This window comes from Heteronotia binoei, chromosome 21, assembly GCF_032191835.1.
Source record: "Heteronotia binoei isolate CCM8104 ecotype False Entrance Well chromosome 21, APGP_CSIRO_Hbin_v1, whole genome shotgun sequence".
In the NCBI taxonomy this organism is placed as follows: Eukaryota; Metazoa; Chordata; class Lepidosauria; order Squamata; family Gekkonidae; genus Heteronotia; species Heteronotia binoei.
The window spans coordinates 19,969,348-19,990,268 of NC_083243.1; the positions used below are offsets into that span (position 1 = coordinate 19,969,348).

Consider the following 20,921-nt stretch of genomic DNA (forward strand, 5'->3'; position numbering starts at 1 on the left):
TCAGCAGGCTGGGGATTACGGTCGGTATGAGCAGGATGAGAGAAGAAATATAAATGCTTCATGCTAAGATTTTGAGGGCGGCACACCTGCAACGGCTTGAGAACAGATGAGGAGATGCTGTTGGTTTTTCCCCACTGTTATCTTAAAAGGAGGTTTCTGCCAACTTGCAAGACAGAACAAAGACCTTGGGCCTGACTTCAGCAACAAAACTAATATATTTTTTTAAAAAAATCAAGAGTAGGAAATGAGATTCCAATTGCCAAAAATCTTTTACTGTTGAGCCAGATCTGTCACCCAGTCCCTTTAAGAGAGTCCTGAAACAGCCCTGAAAAGAGAGATGACACGGATTCTTTAAATAATTATGAGAGAACGTCTACCCATTCCTGTAGTTGCGCAGTTGTTGTTCTGGTCAAACTCAGAAACGTTCTGACATTTCAGAAAGGCCTTTTGGCAGAGAAGAGGAATGAATGACCAAAGCATTAAGTCATAGGTATAGTATTCCCACTTCAATGAGTATCTGTTTTATTTGCTAATGAGGGAATCAATTTATTTTTTAAAAAAACTGAAATACTTCTATGCTGCCTCATTGCCCTGGATTTGGCAGGTAGTTTTAAAGCATTATTTAGTTTAGTTAGTTTAGTGTATCGCTAGCTGTTATGCACAGCCCCATTACCATAAGTTTATGCTGTACAACTGTGGTAGAAAGTGCTGTCACAATTGCAGGCAACTACTGTTGACCCCACATAGGGTTTTCAAGGCAAGGGGTGTTCAGAGGTGCCTTGGCCAATGCCTGCCTCTGTGTAGCCACCCTAAATTTCTTTGGTGGTCTCCCATCCCTGTAGGGTTGCCAAGTCTGTGTTGGAAAATACCTGGAGATTTTGGGGGTGGATGTGGGAGAGTGCTGGGTTTGGAGAGGGGAGGGGCCTCATAGGGTTGCCAGGTCCAATTCAAGAAATATCTGGAGACTTTGGGGGTGGAGCCTGGAGACATTGGGGGTGGAGCCAGGAGCAAGGTTGTGACGAGCATAATCGAACTCCAAAGGGAGTTCTGGCCATCACATTTCAAGGGACCACACACCTTTTAAATGCCTTCCCTCCATTTGGAATAATAGAATTGGATCCCCTGGTCCAATATTTTTGAAACTTGGAATCCAATATCTTCTTCTTTTGAGGAGGGGCACTAGATGATATGTTGCAAATTTGGTGCCTCTATCAAAAAAACATCAGCCCCCATAGAGGCCCAGATACCCATGGGTCAATTCTCCATTGTATCCTATGGGAATCAGTCTCCCTAGGGAATAATGGAGTGCTCAGCAGACATATGAACATATGAATCTGCCTTATACTGAATCAGACCCTTGATCCATCAAAGTCAGTATTGTCTACTCAGACTCACAGCGACTCTCCAGGGTCTCAAGCTGAGGTTTTTCACACCTATTTGCCTCAACCCTTTTCAGTTGGAGATGTCAAGGATTGAACCTGAGACCTTCTGCTTACCAAGCAGATGCTCTACCACTGAACCACCGTCCCTCCCCCCATTTTCTGATGACCTGAAGCGGGGGGAGGGCCTCCAAACCGGGGGATCCCTTGCCCACACCTGGGCAGTATCATAATGCCCCAGTATAAATTGATGGTGAGGTTTCATTTGGAATAATGTGTACAATTCTGGTCACCGCACTTCAGAAAGGATATTATAGCATTGGAAAAAGTCCAGAAAAGGGCAACTAGAATGATTAAAGGTATGGAACACTTTCCCTATGAAGAAAGGTGAAAGCGCTTGGGGCTCTTTAGCTTGGAGAAACATCGACTGCGGGGTGACATGATAGAGGTTTACAAGATTATGCATGGGATGGAGAAAGCAGAGAAAAGGTACTTTTCTCCCTTTCTCACAGTACAAGAACTCGTGGGCATTCAACGAAATTGCCGAGCAGTCGGGTTAGAACGGATTAAAGGAAGTACTTCTTCGCTCAAAGGGTGATTAACATGTGGAAGTCACTGCCACAGGAGGTGGTGGTGGCTACAAGCATAGCCAGCTTCAAGAGGGGATTGGGTAAAAATATGGAGCAGAGGTCCATCAGTGGCTATTAGCCACAGCATATTATTGGAAATGTCTGGGGCAGTGATGCTCTGTATTCTTGGTGCTTTGGCGGGGGGGAGCAAAGTGGAAGGGCTTCTAGCCCCACTTGTGAACCTCCTGATGGCACTTGAGGGTTTTTTTGGCCACTGTGTGACACAGAGTGTTGGACTGGATGGGCCATTGGCCTGATCCAACATGGCTTCTCTTATGTTCTTATGCTAGGGCCTCAGCATGGTACAATGCCATAGAGTCCACCCTTCCAAGCAGCTGTTTTCTCCAGAGGAGCTGATCTCTGTCAGCTGGAGAACAGTTGTAAAAATGGGAGATCTCCAGGTCCCACCTGGAGGCTGCCAACCTAGGGTTGCCAATCCCTAGGTGGGAGCAGGAGATCCCCTGGTTTGGAGAGCCTCCCCCTGCTTCAGGGTCATTAGAAAGTGTGGGGGGGGGGGAATGTCTGCTGGGAACTCCATTATTCCCTAGGGAGACCAATTCCCATAGGGAATAATGGAGAATTGATCTGCTGGTACCTGGGGCTCTGGGAGGGGCTATTTTTGAGGTAGAACCACAACTTTGCAGCATAGCATCTGGTGCCTCTCCTCAAAATTCCCCCCAAGTTTCAAAAAGATTGGACTAGGGGGTCCAGTTCTATGAGCCCCAAAAGAAGGTGCCCCTATCCTTCGTTATTCCAAATGGAGGGAAGGCATTTAAAAGGCGTGCCGTCCCTTTACATGTGATGGCCAGAACTCCCTTTGGAGTTCAATTATGCTTGTCACAACCTTGCTCCTGACTCCACCCCATTGTCTGCTGGCTCCACCCCCAAAGTCCGCAGATATTTCTTGAATTGGGCCTGGCAACGCTATCGGCTAACCCAGGGTAACCCTGCTTAGCTTCCAGATATCTCACAAGATCGGGCAAGCCTGTGTAACTGCCGGGCCTCTTAATATAGCGAAAGGGGCCAGGGCGGAATTTTAGACTAGGCAGACAACAAGGGAGAGAGAAAGAGAGAACCTTTTTCACCACCTACATATTTATTCCTTTTGTAACTTGAATCTCTTTGAATAGTCTTTTCCAAAATAAACCGTGGTGTACTCCTGCATCTATCCTTCAGTCAGGCAACGCTGCGAAGCCACGTGACATGAAATTCTTCTCAAATTCCGAATTCGGAGCAAGGGACCGGAAACAAAGCTTACTTAAGCGATTGGTTAGGTTGCATGCCGTCAAGTTTTTTCCACTCTATATGACAAACCTGCCCTATGTGGCTTTGGTCCAAGCAGATCCCATGATCTCTTAGCATAAGTTTTTGGATGGATAGTCCTTTCCCCCCTCCCCCCAACAGTGGCAAAACTGGCTGTGTTTCACCCTTTCATAGAGCCCAGGGCTTTTTTTGTAGCAGGAACTCCTTTGCATATTAGGCCACGCACCCCTGTTGTAGCCAATCCTCCAAGAGCTTACAGGGCTCTTAGTACAGGGCCTACTGTAAGTTCCAGGAGGATTGGCTACATCAGGGGTGTGTGGCCTAATATGCAAAGGAGGTCCTGCTAGAATTCCTTACAGGGCTCTAAGTACAGGGCCTACTGGAAGCTCCAGGAGGATTGGCTGCATCAGGGGTGTGTGGCCTAATATGCAAAGGAGGTCCTGCTAGAATTCCTTACAGGGCTCTCAGTACAGGGCCTACTGGAAGCTCCAGGAGGATTGGTTACATCAGGGGCGTGTGGCCTAATATGCAAAGGAGGTCCTGCTAGAATTCCTTACAGGGCTCTTCATACAGGGCCTACTGTAAGTTCCAGGAGGATTGGCTACATCAGGGGTGTGTGGCCTAATATGCAAATGAGGTCCTGCTAGAATTCCTTACAGGGCTCTCAGTACAGGGCCTACTGGAAGCTCCAGGAGGATTGGCTGCATCAGGGGTGTGTGGCCTAATATGCAAAGGAGGTCCTGCTAGAATTCCTTACAGGGCTCTCAGTACAGGGCCTACTGGAAGCTCCAGGAGGATTGGCTACATCAGGGGTGTGTGGCCTAATATGCAAAGGAGGTCCTGCTAGAATTCCTTACAGGGCTCTTCATACAGGGCCTACTGTAAGTTCCAGGAGGATTGGCTACATCAGGGGTGTGTGGCCTAATATGAAAAGCAGTTCCCGCTACAATATGCAAAGCAATTCCAGCTGCCTATATGTCTTGTGGGTAGGGTTGCCAGCTCTGGGTTGGGAAATTCCTGGAGATTTGGGGGGGAGGGGTGAAGGCTGAGGAGCCCAAGCTAGCCCAGTCTCAGAACTTGGAAGCTAAGTCGTATGGGCCCCTGGTTAGTGCTTGGATGGGAGACCACCAAGGAAGTCCAGGGTTGCTATAAGGCTACCAAAAGTTGGCTGCAACTTGACAGCAATTCCCACCATGTCATTTGGATGTTTGATAGCAATGAGCCAATTCTATTGGTGGTACCACTGAGGTTAATAATAATAATTATATCCCGCCCTCCCCACCAAGGCAGGCTCAGGGCGGCTCACAAACATGTAAAGTGCCATAACATACAGCAAATATCATAGAATAAAAATACAATAAAACACATTAATAAATAGATTAATTAAAACCACAGCAGGTAAGGTGCTATAATACAAAACGATGTATATCAGATGGCTGCATAACATTTCAGAATTCAGTCTTGTAGGCCATTTGGAAAAGAATAGTTTTACATGCTCTGCGGAACTGATTATAGTCCCGCAGGGCTCGAACCTCGGCTGGTAGTTAATTCCACCAATGGGGAGCCGTTACTGAGAAGGCCTGTGTAGTGTACTGAGAGACGAGTCGTGGTGAAGGCATAAGTATTTAATAGCTAGCACACTACCGAACTGGTTAACACGCGGTCGGGTCCGCCAATATATACAAGCCTCCCGGAACATCCCCTTTGCTGGCCAGCCCAATCCTGGCCAGTCGAACTTCCCGCCCTTGGAGCTGATTGGGGTGGCTTTCCCGCGCTGCGCAAGGCGACCCGCGGGCGGCTCGGGTTGCGCGGCGCTGTGCTGATTCCAATACTCTACAGCCTGCTCTTGAGTTGTTTTCAGTTTGGCCTCCCTTGGTCCAGGGATTTTTAAAAGATTTTGGGAGCTAGATCTCAGTGCCCTCTGGGGAATATATGGGGAGAGGCGGTCCCTAAGGTAGGCAGGTCCTCGACCATATAGGGCTTTAAAGGTAATAACCAGCACCTTGTAACGAATTCGGAACACAATTGGCAGCCAGTGCAGCTCCCGCAACCTAGGCTGCACATGCTCCCACCGAGGTAGTCCCACCAACAGCCTGGCTGCCGCATTCTGCACTAGCTGCAGTTTCCGAGTTTGGTACAGGGGCAGCCCCATGTAGAGGGCATTACAGTAGTCCAGCCTCGAGGTGACCGTTGCATGGATCACTGTTGCTAGGTCGTCACGTTCCAGGAAAGGGGCCAGCTGCTTCGCCCTCCTAAGATGGAAAAAGGCAGCTTTAGCAGTGGCTGCTATCTGTGCCTCCATTGTCAAGGAAGGCTCCAGAAGCACTCCCAGGCTCTTGACCCTGCGCACTGGTATCAGCGACGCACCGTCAAAAGCCGGTAGGGAGATCTCCTCCCCTGGCCCGCCGCGGCCCACGCAAAGGACCTCTGTCTTCGCTGGATTCAACTTCAGCCCACTCGACTTGATCCACCCTGCCATGGCTTGCATCGCCCGGTCCAGGTTTTCAGGAGCGTCTCCAGTCCGGTCGCCCATCAATAGATAGAGCTGGGTGTTTTTGAACCCTCCCAGTAAGTGTACAGATGTCCTGTGTTTGGTGCCTTTGACTCTTTCCAAATCTAGGATTTTATTCTGCCGCCCTCCTCCTCCAGATAGCATGCTTGCTAGCACTGCAGAACCTGTTAACTTCCCATCATCTTGGGTTGCAGTTTGCAAAACAGGAACAGAACCGAGAAAATTATGAGTGCTTTGTAGGTGCGATTGCCAAGCTGCAGGTGACGGCGCAGTTTCACCCAGTGGGTGCCTGTAAGCCATATGAATGCTGGCATAATGGAGGCTTTATTAGCTCCCTCTTTGATGTTCTTTCTGAAATCAAAACATAAAAAGGACTACAGAATAACTTTGGGATTAAAGGCTGAGATCTCATAGGAATAATGTTGGCAATTATTATGGGGCTTTGAGCTATTCTCCTTCATTTCAAGTTGTCCTTGAAAAGGCAGCTTCTGGGAGAGCCCCACCTACCTCACAGGGTGTCTGTTGTGGGGGAGGAAGATGAAGGAGATTGTGAGCTGCTCTGAGACTCTGAGATTCAGAGTATAGGGTGGGATATAAATCAAATATTATCATCATCGTCGTCGTCATCTTTTTCTTCTTCTTTCTTCGCTGAGTTAGTGTGAGCTAGCTTATAGTTTTTTTAGGCTCTGGCTCACACCTATTGGTCTTAGCTCAGGGAAAATGGCCCCGGAGCAAACAAATTTATGCAGTAGCTCCCAGCTTTAAATGCCAGTAGCTCACGAAGTAGAATTTCTGCTCACAAGACTCCATGGCTTAGAGGGAATATTGTTCCAAACCCAGAATTTTCAGCATGTCTGCTTTTGTTCCCAGCCTTCAAGGTGATCTTTACAGAAGAGGAGGAGAAAAAGGCAGGCAGCATTTTTTTTCCCACTTGGCTAGGGATCCTGGGAGGGGTTTTTTTTGCCATTTTCTAGGTGCGGAACAGGGGTCACTGTGTGTGTGTGTGTGGGGGGGGAGAGATTTGTGAATTTCCTGCGTTGTTCAGGGGGTTGGACTAGGTGACCCTGGAGGCCCCTTCCAACGCTATGATTTTAAGACAGATTCCATCTACGATTACCGTATTTCTTTATTTCATTTAAACCCTATCTTTCTCCCCAATGGGAGATCTAGAGCATCTTCCATCCCTCTCCTCTCTCCTCCATTTTACCCACACAACAATCCTGTTGGACTTCCGTTGTGCAGGGGGTTGGACTAGATGACCCTGGGGATCCCGTCCAACTCTATGATTAGTCTGATAGTGTGACTGGCCCATGGTTAATCAGAGAGCTTCAATGGTAAGGCGGGAGATTCTAACCTTAATAGTCAGGTGCTCTTACCTGCCCTGCCATAAAAGACAACTGGAGAGCAGAGTAGGGATAGGGTTGCCAGGTCCGAAGAGCCCCCGATAACCACAGATCAGTTCTCCATTATATCCTATGTAGATTAGTCTCCCTAAGGCAGGGGTGTCAAACATGTGGCCCAGGGGCCAAAGCAGGCCCCCAGAGGGCTTCTATCAGGCCCCCAAGCGACTGGCTCTCGTCTGCTTCCTTCTCCCTCTCTCTTGCTTCCTTCTGCATCTCAGCTTGCTTTGCAAGGCTTGCTCAAATCGCACAGGAGCTACAGAGCAAAACCTCGTTTTTCTCCATTGGTTGAGGCTCCTCGCCCTCCTGGTCACCTGGGGAGGGAGGGAAAGAGCCAGAGCTTCCTTTGTCCAGATCCCCAGATCCCATGGGAGAAATACAAAGAAAGCATCTTCAAGACCAACAAGCGTTAGTGTTTTAAGCCAGCTTTAAGTTTAAAAAAAAAAAAACTTTAGTCATGTTTGTCTGTGTCCTTTACGAAGTTTATATCTCTGCTACCTAATCTTAAATAGGTACACACATGGCCCAGTCTGACATGGCTCGGCCCAACAAACTCTCATTTATGTCAGATCTGGCCCTCATAACAAAATGATTCGACGCCCCTGCCCTAGGGTATAATGGAGTGCCAAGCTGACATTTCCCTGCCCCCAACTGGGGATTAAGCAACTAGAAAAGAGTCACACGGGGTGTGGAACTGGAGAACAAGTGTAGGCACCGTGTAACACTTACTCCTGTGATAGATTTAGTCCTTAGCAAACCAATACAAAAAATATAGAAATACTGTCCATAGTTTTTTGTCCAAAGATATATTATTTATTAAGTGGAAAGTCGCAACCTCAAGGGTATGATAATTTTCCAAAATCACAGATTAGTTCCCAAAAGAGAAAAAAATACTGACAGGCAAAACCGGTCTATTTCCCCCTGTTTTGCTGTAAGCTTTAGCTAAGCCATTGCTTATTCACTTTTCACATCAACCTCCACTCGCACAAAGCATTTCATTGCAGTGCTTTCAAGAATCAATTTCTAAATAATATTTTTGGGCAAAAAACTTTGGACAATATTTCCGTATTTTTTTTTTTTTTGTATTGGTTTGCTAAGGACTAATTCTGTCACAGGAGTCAGTGGCACACGGTGCCTAAGCTTGTTCTCCAGTTCTCAGGGAGCCACAGTATGAATGAGAACAACTTCAGTTATAGTGCACTGAGGATTAAGGAATGGAACCTAAAACTTCATGGAGCAAGGTAGGTTGACCTATTTTAGTAGAAAGACAAGGAATGTGGAAAGCTGAATAGCCTCAGGTCATCTGAGCATAGAAGTCGGGCAGGGCTGGACGTGGTTAGTATTTGGATGGAAGACCACCAAGGAAGATCACGGTTGCTATGCAGAGCAAGGCAGTGGCAAACCGCCTCTGTTCATCTCTCATTCTGGTAGGTTGCCAGGTCAGATTCAGGAAATATCTGGGGACTTTGGGGGTAGAGCAAGGATCAAGACTGTGACAAGTGTAACTGGACTCCAAAGGAAGTTCTGGCCATCACATTTAAAGGGACCACACTCCTTTTGAATGCCTTCCTTCCATTGCCAGAATTAGGAAATAATGGAGGATGGGGGCACCTTCTTTTGGGGCTCATAGAACTGGCCCCCATGGTCTAATCTTTTGGAAACTTGGGGGGGGGGGGGTTATAGGAGAGGCACCAGATGCTATGCTGAAAATAGGGCGCCTCTACTTCAAAAAACAGTCCCCTTCGAGCCCCAGATACCCATGGAGCAATTCTCCATCATACCCTTTGCCATAGGGACCGGTCTCCCCAGGGCAGGGGTGTCAAACTCATTTGTTATGAGGGACGGATCTGACATAAATGAGACCATAGAAAAACAAAGAAGGGAAAGAAACTTAACCCAAAAACTGGAGTAAAAAAACCTAAAAGGTTAACATGCAATTAAAGGGCCGAGCATTAAAAACAAAGTGTAAAAAAAAACCATAAATCAACATACATGTATTTATTGTTGAAAGCTAAAACCATTTAAGGGCCCATCATAAGCCTCTATCCTATGTAAAATCATAAAACCTCAATGGGAGCACAACTCTTGGCACATAGGCTCTGACTTTACTTGATCAATTTTGGACCAGGTGGCATACAAAAAAACACTGAATGCTATAGGTATGCTCTTGATTAAGACATAAAACTATAGAACAGGCGGCCTCAAGAATATCTTTAAGCCTTTGTCACTTCACTAAATTTCCTTGTGGTTCAGCATTGTTCTGTTGTTTTATTCTGTTCTGTATTATGAGCCAATATGTGTACTTACCTTTTTGACCTCTGAAGAAGACCAATTTAGGTCGAAACACATCAGGTCGAGTTGAGTGGGTTCCCACTGAGGTTTTATGATTTTACATAGGATAGAGGCTTATGATGGGCCCTTAAATGGTTTTAGCTTTCAACAATAAATACATGTATGTTGATTTATGATTTTTTTACACTTTGTTTTTAATGTTCAGCCCTTTAATTGCATAAATGAGACCATGTCAGGTCAGGCCATGGGTGTACCAATTTAAGATTAGGTAGCAAAGATATAAACTTTATAAAAGACACAGACAAACACAATTAACGATTTTTAAAAAAAAAACTTAAAGCATTAGCACTTGTTGGTCTTAAATGTTCTTTCTTTGTATTTCTTCCATGGGATCCAGGGAAATGCGCAAAGGAAGCTCTGGCTCTTTCCTTCCTTCCCCAGGGGACCAGGAGGGGGAAGAGCCTCAGCCAATAGAAGGAAGAGATGCTTGGCTCAGTAGCTCTGCTGCGCAATTGAGAGAGCTTGGCAAAGCAAGTTCTGCCTCCTCTCTTTTCTTCCCAAGGGAGTAGGCCTCAGCTAATGGAGAAAATAGAGGCTTTGCTCTGTAGCTCCTGCGCAACTGAGCAAGCCTTGCAAAGCAAGCTGTGATGCAGAAGGAAGCAAGACAGAGGGAGAAGGAAGCAATGACAGCCAGTTGCTCAGGGGCCTGATAGGAGCCTTCCATGGGCCTGATTTGGCCCTCGGGCCACATGTTTGACACCCCTGCCCTAGTGCTCTGCAGACATTTCCTCTCCCCACCCCCCACTTTCTGACAACCCTGAAGTGGAGGGAGGACCTCCCAACCAGGGGATCCCCTGCCCCCACCTGGGGATCAGCAACCCTATGCCTTGAAAATACCACGAGGGGTTGCCATAAATTGGTTGCGATTTAACAGCATGATTGTTATTAGAGGTCAATAATGAAATGGGGTTTTTGGAAGGTTTCTGAAAGCATCGCTTCTTTTTCTCTTGAATGGGGTCAGAAGCTTTGGGGGTAGAGACTTGTGAAGAGGAACCTGAGAGCCCTGGAGTGAAAGATCAGCTGAGCCGTGTGTCCTCTCTCTGGTTCAAAGCCAATTTGTGCTGCTTCCTTCAACCTGAGCTCTGTAGAGAAGGATTTTTTTTTTTTTAAGTGTACAGACTTGAAGGAGGATCTCAAATACCCCCCAAAACTCTGTAAGCATAAATGGTGAGGACTCTCTAAAGCTGTGGGTAAACTTAGTCACACATATGCACAGGGTGAATTTTAATAACCTCTCCTCGTGCCACGTTTATTAACCAAAGGTTGTTCGCTAGAACGACCACAAAGCAAATTCCCAGCAACATCCAAATGGCTGGCACCACTTGGAATGAAAGAAAATCTAATCATCGGCAACAATGAAGCGGACAGACAGACTTTCATTAGTGTCAGCCGCTGGGGCTTCATATGTCTAAATTGAAGCTTTCTTCTGTAAATTGCACCAGACAGTAATTGAATGCTCCGACTTTTTCTGCTCTGAGGGCCACCAAACGTTTCCGCCGGCCACCAACTTCAGCCTGGGGTATTCTACAGACACCTGGCAGTGTCTTTGATGGGGCAGAAGCGCGTCTTCCTCGCTGCCTGAAGTTCTGTAACCAACACGGTAATGCCGCTTCACACCACAGCTATAAAAAGAAGGCTTTTGTTTGCAGGATGAGTGGAGGAAAGCAGCGTTTTGCATAGGGTTGCCAGCCTCCAGGTGGGGGTTAGAGATCTCCCACTTTCACAGTTGCTCTTCAGACAACAGAGGTCAGTTCCCACTGGAGAAAATGGCTGCTTTGGGGTGGGGACTGTATGGCACTGTACTAGGGTTGCCAAGTCCAAATCGAAATATAAATAAATAAATTCAAGAAATATCTGGGGACTTTGGAGGTGGAGCCAGGAGACATTAGGCTTCCCAATCCCCAGGTCCCAGAGGGGGATCCCCCGGTTTTACAGGCTTCCCCCCTCCCCCAGCCAGCTGGCCGGTGGGGGAAGCCCCACCCCTAGAGCCATCATGCACCTCTATGAACAATTCCCATAGGGAATGATGGGGAATTGATCTGCGGGTATTGGGGTCTCTGGGGGGGCTGTTTTTTGAGATAGAGGCACCAAATTTTCAGTATAGCATCTAGTGCCTCTCCCCAAAATACCTCCCAAGTTTCAAAAAGATTGGTCCAGGGGGTCCAATTCTATGAGCCCCAAAAGAAGGTGCCCCTATCCTTCATTATTTCCTATGGAAGGAAGGCATTTAAAAATTTGTGCAGTCCCGTTAAATGTGATGGCCAGAACACCCTTGAAGTTCAATTATGCTTGTCACACCCTTGCTCTCGGCTCCGCCCTCAATGTCTCCTGGCTCCACCCCCAAAGTCCCCAGATATTTCTTAAATTGGACTTGGCAACCCTAGGAGACATTGGGGATGAAGCCAGGAGCAAGGTTGTGATAGGCATAATTGAACTCCAAAGGGAGTTCTGGTCCCCACATTTCAAGGGACCGCACACCTTTTAAATGCCTTCCCTCCATTGGAAATAATGAAGGATAGGGGCACCTTCTTTCGGGGCTCATAGCATTGGAACCCCTGGTTCAATCCTTTTGAAACTTGGAGGGCATTTTGGGGAGAGGCATTGGATGATATGCTGCAAATGTGGTGCTGCTATCTCAAAATACAGCCCTCCCAGAGCCCTAGATACCTGCAGATCAATTCTTCATTATCCCCTATGGGAATTGTTCTCCATAGGGAATAATGGAGTGCCCAGCAGACATTTCCCTCCTGCCACGCGATTTCTGATGACCCTGAAATGGGGGAGGGCCTCCAGACTGGTTGGATCCCCTGTCCCCACCTGGGGATTGGCAGTCCTACTTTTGTTTCTGGTCTCATTTAAAACTCCTCTGGAGTACATGGCTTGCTGTGCTATATGAGTCCAGGCCAAAGGAACAGCGTGGCATCTGAGTCACAGAGATGTCAGGAATGACCTAAAGACTTTTAATCCAGCCCGGGATGTTCCTCTTTATGCTGAACCTGTCTGTCTTCTTCCTACCCAAAAAGCAAAACACAGCGGAGGGAATACTTGCTTCAGTGGAAAAGTACAGGAGAGCAGGTCAGAATCTGTTCTGTATGGGATGTTCTTCACTTCTGTCTAAGGCATGGGACTGCTTGTACGGAACAGAGGGAAGCATTCGGCGGGAAAAACGCTGGGCACAGAAATAAAATAAATAGCAGCTGCTTTGCTGGGAATAAACTTAGTCTTGCCAAGGACAGGGTAAAGGTAGTCATGTATTCCTGTACCAGGAGTCCCCAGCCTTTTCGAACCTGTGGGCACCTTTGGAATTCTGACACACTGCGGTGGGCTCAGGCAGAAAATGGCTGCCACAACATGTCTGCCTCAAAAGGCAGAGCCAACCACAAAATGGCTGCTCCGAATGACCTTCAGTCACACAGTGAAGATCCTTGTGTTGTGGTCAGGGCTTTTTTGCTGGAAAAAGAGGTGCCGGAACTCTCAAGAGGGAAATGAAGAAGAAACACACGAGTGCCCTTCATGAATTTTTAAATATTTTTTGAGAATTTTGTTTCCACAAAGAGGTTCTGGAACTCCGTTCTGCTGCGTTCCCCCAGGGAAAAAAGCCCTGGTTGTGGTGGCAGCTACTACCAAAGCAGGTTTAAAAAACCTGCACAGCCCATTGAATTTCTAGTGACCACTCAGAATCCTTGCTGGGTAAAAGCCCCACCTAAAACTCTTGTCAGGTACCAGAAAAGGCATTGATAGGTGCCATGACACCCTTGGGAACCATGTTGAGGCCCCCTGTTCTATACCCTGGAAAGCCAGGGTTAATGTTAGCAGAGGAACTTGGCCTTTTAAGTCATGCTCAGAATCCAAGATGCTGATTCAAAATACCACACGAAAGCCATTTCTTGAGTTCTTGCCTTCTCGCACAAGAACACATAACATTGCCTTATACTGCATCAGACCATTGGTCTATGTTATCTACTCAGAATTGGCTGTGGCTGTCCAAGGGCTCAGGCAGAGAAGGGTCTTTCACATCACCTACTACCTGTAGTGTGGTGTGGGTAGAGGAAAGGAAGGCGATTGTAAGCTGCTCTGAGGAGTGAAGGGATAGAACTGATAAAAGGAAGTACTTCTTCACCCAAGGGGTGATTAACACGTGGACTTCACTGCCACAGGAGATGGTGGCAGCTACAAGCATAGACAGCTTCAAGAGGAGATTGGATAAGCATATGGAGCAGAGGTCCATCAGTGGCTATTAGCCACAGCATATTTTTGGAACTCTTTGTCTGGGGCAGTGATGCTCTGTATTCTTGGTGCTTGGATGGGGCACAGTGGGAGGGCTTATAGCCCCACTGGTGGACCTCCTGATGGCACTTGGGGTTTTTTTTGCCACTGTGTGACACAGTGTTGGTCTGGATGGGCCATTGGCCTGATCCAAAATGGCTTCTCTTATGTTCTTATGAATGGCAGAGTCCTCCTCCTCTTCTTCCTCTTCCTAACTGGGATTGAACCTGGGAACTTCGGCATGCCAAGCAGATACTTCATCACTGAGCCATGGCCCGTCCCTGCAGGGCGTGGGGTATGGGGTGGTCTCCTATCCAAGACCAGGTTGACTGGGCTTCGGTATTACACTCTTTCAGATCTCAGACAAAGGAAGGCGGTGGCAAGAAGGAGGGAACAGGGCCGAGAAAGCTGAGTTGCAAGGCAACCCTATTGTTATTGTAGATCCTGAGGCGCAAGTGTTGAAGATCCCACAGCGGCAGGAAAGACACGTTTTATTTGCTCTTCAGGGGAGGTAACCTTACCTGACTTTCCTTTCCTGGCCAGCCAGAAGAAAAACTGGTTAATGGTGCCTTTGGGCAACTGGCTAATTATCTTTGTTCTCCACCTGTGAAATAGCAACTTTACTTTTCTCTCTTGGTGAAATCTGAGACAGCACTAGGTTTGCCAACAACCAGGTGGGCCCTGGAGATCTCCTGGAATAACCTCCAGACTACAGTTCCCCTGAAGGAAATGGCAGGTTTGTAAGGTAAACTCCATGGCATTATACCCCACTGAGGTCCCTCCTCACCCCAAGCCCCATACTTCCTAGACTCCACCCCCAAATCTCCAGGAATTTCCCAACCCAGAGTTGGCAACCTCTAGCCAGTACTCAGAGCTAATAACCCATCTTGTCCTGGGGCTGCGAAGCAAGGCAAGCAGTGGTACTCTGAGATGCAACCAGGTCCGAGACTTTCTCCAGCCTTTGCTCCAGTGCACGAGAGTACTCTTAGGCACATACAGAGAGCCAGTTTGGTGTAGTGGTTAAGTGTGCAGGCTCTTATCGGGGAGAACTGGGTTCGATTCCCCACTCCTCCACTTGCAGCTGCTGGAATGGCCTTGGGTCAGTCATAGCTTTCACAGAGCTGTCCTTGAAAGGGCAGCTTCTGGGAGAGCTCTCTCAGCCCCACCTACCTCACGGAGTGTCTGTTGTTGGGAAAGAAGGTAAAGGAGATTGTGAGCCGCTCTATGATTCTGAGATTCGGAGTGGAGGGCAGGGTATAAATCCAGTATCATCATCATCTCCTCCTCCTCCTCAGCATTATCAAAAAGTGTGCTTTGCATTTCTGCGAGTTAGGGTTGTCTTTGCATACATGCGGTTGCTCATCTCTTAATGATGCCATCAGCTACTGTCAAGAGTCTGCAAGAGTCCAGGGGTTACAATCTTGTGTTGGGAGACCTGGGTTCAAATCGCCATTTAGCTGTGAAGCTCGCTGTCTCCCTCAGCCTCACCACCCCCAAGAGACCACCCCGTAACCCAAGCCCCACAGAGCAGGGTTGTGTGACTCAGTGACAGAGCGTCTGCTTGGCATGCAGAGGGTCCCAGGTTTGATCCCGGTTGAAAGCAACAGGAGGAAACTCCTTGCAGTGAACTCCTAGGAGCGAGGCTGAGATGCAAATGTCATGAATAATATTCATAAACATTAATTAGCATCTATATTAATATTGTCCTCGTGAGTCACTGCCACAGACAGAACTTTGGTTTCGCCTTGTCTTATCCTTACTGCAATGCTCTTTAGTTGAGAAAGTCTATGGGCTCGCCACTGGATTCACTCATTATGGAGTAGCATTTAGGGTTCCCACTCCGTGTAACAAAGTGATTTGTGGTTTCTCCTCAGTTCCCATGTACGTGGTGCCCAGTCTATCATGTGTAAAGTAATCATGAGAAGGTATATGTTGGGCAGTGATGCTCTGTATTCTTGGTGCTTTGGGGGCAACAGTGGGAAAGCTTCTGGAAGAGCCAGTTTGGTGTAGTAGTTAAGTGTGCGGACTCTTATCTGGGAGAACCGGGTTTGATTCCCCACTCCTCCACTTGCACCTGCTGGAATGGCCTTGGGTCAGCCATAGCTCTGGCAGAGGTTGTCCTTGAAAGGGCAGCTGCTATGAGAGCCCTCTCCAGCCCCACCCACCTCACAGGGTGTCTGTTGTGGGGGAGGAAGGTAAAGGAGATTGTGAGCCGCTCTGAGACTCTTCGGAGTGGAGGGCGGGATATAAATCCAATATCTTCATCTACCTCACAGGGCGTCTGTTGTGGGGGAGGAAGGTAAAGGAGATTGTGAGCCGCTCTGAGACTCTTCGGAGTGGAGGGCGGGATATAAATCCAATATCTTCTTCATCTTGTAATTCTGGCCCCACTGGCGGACCTCTTGATGGCACCTGGGTTTGGCCACTATGTGACAGAGTGTGGGACTGGATGGACCAATGGCCTGATCCAACATGGCTTCTTTGATGTCTGGAGCAGTGATGCTCTGTCTTCTTGTGGCTTGGGAGGCAACAGTGGGAGGCCTTCTGAAGTTCTGGCCCTGCTGGTGGACCTCCTGATGGCACCTGGGTTTTGGCTACTGTGTGACGCAGCATGTTGGACTGGATGGACCAATGGCCTGATCCAGCATGGCTTCTCTTATTTTTTTAATGTGTAAGCTAGGCTTTAGAGGAGAAGGTTTCCTAAGAAACCAGGACTTGCAAACCGGCCTAGCCCTCTTCTCTCTCATTTTCCAAAATGGCGCCCGGCCTGTTCTGAGGAGGAATGTGAGAAGGGAACATTGTTACCTGTTTCTGAAACTCATTGGATTGCCATTTCCCAGCTATGGGCAGGGGATCCCCTGGTTGGAGGCCCTCCCCCAACTTCAGGGCTATCAGAAAGTGGGGGAGGGGAGGGAAATGTCTGCTGAGCACTCCATTAATGGAGTATAATGGAGAATCAATGCATGGGTATCTGTTTTTGGAGGAAGAGGCACCAATTTTTCAGCATAGCATTTGGTGCTTCTCCAACCCGCTCCTCAAGTTTAAAAAATATTGGACTGGGGGCTAGGGTTGCCAGGTCCAGTTCAAGAAATATCTGTGGACTTTTTTTGGGGGGGGGGGGAGAGCCAGGAGACTTTAGGGATGGAGCCAGGAGTAAGGTTGTGACAAGCATAATTGAACTCCAAAAGGAGTTCTGGCGATCACCTTTTAAATGCCTTCCCTCCATTGGAAATAATGAAGGATAGGGGCACCTTCTTTGGGGGCCCACAGAATTGGACCCCCTGGTTCAATCTTTTTGAAATTCGAAGGGTGTTTGAAGGAGAGGCACTGGATGGTATGCTGCAAATTTGGTGCCTCTGCCTCAAAAAACAGCCCCCCCCAAAAGCCCCAGATTCCCACAGATCAAGTCTCCATTATACCCTATTGGAATTGGTCTCCGTAGGGAATAATGGAGTACCCAGCAGACATCCCCCCCCCTGCTTTTTTATGACCCTGAAGTGGGGGAGGGCCTCCAAACTGGGGGATCCCCTGCCTCCACATGGTGATTGAAAGCCCTACCAGGGGTCCAATTCCCTGAGCCCCAAAAGAAGGTGCCCCCTTCGTCCATTATTTCCCATGAAGGGAAGGCATTTTAAAGGTGAGCGGTCCCTTTAAAATGTAACGGCCAGAGCTCCCTCCGGAGTTCAGTCCTGCTTGTCACAACCTTGCTCCTGGCTCCAGCCCCAACGTCCCCAGAGTCCTGCATGCGTGCAAGATATCTAGAATGCAACCTCCAAGAAGCATAAACATCTATCTTTGCTCTGTCATCTCTCTCCCTCTCTCTCTCTCTCTTTTTTTTAAAAAAAATCTAGTTTAGGATCTCTTTTTCGAATCTCTGACTCCGCAATGCCAATCTGACTTTCAAATCAGTTCTTGTTCTTGATAAATATGCAGCTTCCTTGCCAAACCACCAGAATATCCTCGACAGCTTGTGTAATAGCAACGGCAGACACAACATACGCAGCGCTATTGTCAAAAAAGGTCACAGAGCACAAGCCAAGAAACAGGCAGGCCTCAGAGTCGACCTGGCAGTGACATAGCTCTGAAGAACACGCTCTCTCTTCATTTATTCACTTCATTTATACCCTGCCTTTCTCCTCAGTGACCCGGCAGCTTATACTGATCTCCTCTCTTCTGTTTAATCTTCACAGCCACCCTGTGAGGTAGGCTGGGACGAGAACATGTGACTGGCTCAAGGTTACTCAGCAAACTTCCTTGGCAGGGTGGGAATTTGAACCTGCATCTCCCAGATATCTGACACTCTAACCCACGGGTGTCGAAATCATTTGTTATGAGGGCCAGATCTGATATGAGACCTTGTTGGGCCAGCCCATGTGTGTACCTATTTAAGATTAGGTAGCAGAGATATAAATTTTATAAAGAACACAGACAAACCCAAATGTTTGGGTTTTTTTAAATTAAAACATGCTTAAAACGTTAACACTCATTGGTTTTAAAGATGCTTTCTTTGTATTTCTCCCATGGGACCCAGCGAACTGGGCAAAGGAAGCTCTGGCTCTTTCCTTCCTTCCCCAGGGGACTGGGGGGAGCAGCCTCAGCCAATAGAAGGAAGAGAGGCTTGGCTCAGTAGCTGTGCTGTGCAATTGAGAGAGCCTGGCAAAGCAAGCTATTCCTCTCCCCTTCCTCCCCAAGCGAGGGGCCTTAGGTAGTGGAGAAAATAGAGGTTTTGCTCCGAAGCTCCTGTGCAATTCAGCAAGCCTTGCAAAGCAAGCTGTGATGCAGAAGGAAGCAAGAGAGAGGGAGAAGGAAGCAGATGACAGCCAGTTGCTCGGGGGCCTGATAGGAGCTCTCCGGGGGCCTGATTCAGCCCCCGAACTGCATGTTCAACATCCCTGCTCTAACCATTAGTAGGGTTGCTAGCTCCAGGTTGGCAACCTGGAGGTTGGTTTCAGGGAGGAGGGGCTTTGAGTTCAGTATAACGCCACTGAGTCCACCTTCCGAAGCTGCCATTTTCTCTAGGTGAACTGATCTCTGTTGCCTGGAGATCAATTGTAATAGTGGGAGATCTCCAGCCTCCACCTGGAGTTGACATGATTAACTGCAAACACTTTTGAAAATTTATTCTGTGCACTTTATACCTTATATTCATGAACTTTTGATAATATATAATAAGATGTGATGTTGTAGTGTTCAAAAATTAATTATATTTTTGAAGTAATTTTCATGATTTTTCGTTATTTTCCACAGTTTTTTTGTGTTATTGTATAACCCACCTGGAGTTTGGCAAACCTACCTAAGGTTGCCAGCTTCCAGGCAGGACCTGGAGATCTCCCACTTTTACAACTGATCTCCAGTGGCTGTAATATTTTTATACAATATGATGTTATGCTTGAATGTTAGGTGTTGTATTGTATATTTCAGTTCCAGATATTGGAAATAAGTGTGTCAGACGAAGGCTGTCGAAATACATCTTAAAACTGGAAGCATGTCACACTGTATCTTTGCTGAAACGCGGCATTTTTGCTGAAGATAAAATTACCAGCAATACGGTACCCTTGCTGAAACATTGGCATTATTACTGAAGAAAAATCAACAGCATAACAGTTTCAGTTAAATTGGTGTGTATGAGTTCATGCAGCACCCGTGGCCGTGGCGCAGAGTGGTAAAGCTGCAGTACTGCAATGGGAGCCCTCTGCTCACGACTTGAGTTCTATCCCAGCGAAAGCTGGTTCAGGTAGCCGGCTCAAGGTTGACTCAGCTTTCCATCCTTCTGAGGTCGGTAAAATGAATACCCAGCTTGCTGGGGGGAAAGGGTAGATGACTGGGGAAGGCAATGGCAAACCACCCCATAAAAAGTCTGCCGTGAAAACACTGGCCGTTTTCCCACTTAGCGTTTGCTCCCCTTATTCCCCGGCGCAATTATCTCCGGATCATTTTTTTCGTTTTCCCACTAGTGACTCTTTGCGGAGTCGCCTTCCCTGAAGCCCCGGCTCAAATCGTTTTCCCACTGGCATCGACTTGAGTTCGATGCCCTGTCAATCTTTTTTTTTTTTAAGCGCAAGTCTGGTTGCGTAATGACGTACTAACGTACTAACGTAACATCGAGCTGCTCCCTCCCCTTCATTTCGTGGACAAACCGCATCACGTGTGCTGCTGCTGCTCATGGATTGGCTGCAGCTGTAGAATCCTCCACAGTCCTTTATGTATTAACAGAAGCATTCCTAGCGCTATATTCCCCCCCCCCCAAATTCTGAAGTTGCGAAATATCGCAATAACGAAGAGAGAGAAATCGAGGGGTTTGTGTGTGTGTGTGTGTGTGTGTGTGTGTGGCAGCTTCTTCCCTTCGCTCCCTCCCGGGTGGCGAAGCTGGGATTTCCTCCGCTCTCTTTCCCCTCTCCGGCTGGCTCTTGCAACGGGGGACCTGACTGATTCCTGCTGCCAGAGCTCCCCCCCCCCCCCGCCCCATTCTCTCCTTCCCCTTCTGTGGCGGGTATGAAGAGCGAGCTCCGTCTATTTTCTAACCGAGCAGAATGTAGCCAGGGAGAAGAATGCAGGACTCCAACTTCCCATTTTATACATGGCGATTTTGTGCAGGTCCAGAAATCCTGGTGGCACAGCTGAGGGAGGCATTCCGTTTTTAACACACACACATGAACGCTTTGGCCCGCACCGGCACTAGATTCCCCCCCCCCCAACAATGGAGAAGCGCCGCCGCCGCCAAATGTCTCTGGGCGGCTGGGCTCCCTTTGCCAAGGCTGGCGGCGGCAGCGGGAAGCCGGCGGGGTCAAGCGGGGCGCAAATGGAAGTGAAGTGGGGGTGTTTGAGCTGGGGAGAGTCGAAGCTGCCGGGGCCCCTCCTCCGGCCCGATGAAACCGCCTCCTTCCCGCTCGCCCTCCCCAAACTAGACCCGAAACGAACTGGCTGGAAAAGGCCTGCTGGGGGGGCTGCCGCGGTCCCCCCACCGGGGCCCCTAAAGGGAGAAGAGGCGGGGGATAACGCAACAGCGAAATAACGCAACTATTCCAGGAGGGGTTTTTTTCCCTTTGTTAATTTCGAAATATCGCTATTACGCAAAACTGTGAAGTTTAAAAAAAAAAAATGGCCGCGCCGGCACTTCGGG

The 20,921-nt window shown here is 48.0% G+C and overlaps 1 protein-coding gene across 1 annotated transcript in view; it reads left to right on the plus strand.

Moving 5' to 3' along the window:
- Positions 1 to 359: 359 nt before the first annotated feature.
- The window catches only part of PPP1R36 (protein phosphatase 1 regulatory subunit 36), a 67,462-nt gene continuing 46,900 nt past the window's right edge, over positions 360 to 20,921 (plus strand). The window contains exon 1 of the mRNA XM_060261811.1: positions 360 to 490. Coding sequence (XP_060117794.1) covers positions 468 to 490 — 23 coding nt within the window. The 5' untranslated portion in view covers positions 360 to 467. The remainder of the gene's footprint in view (positions 491 to 20,921) is intronic.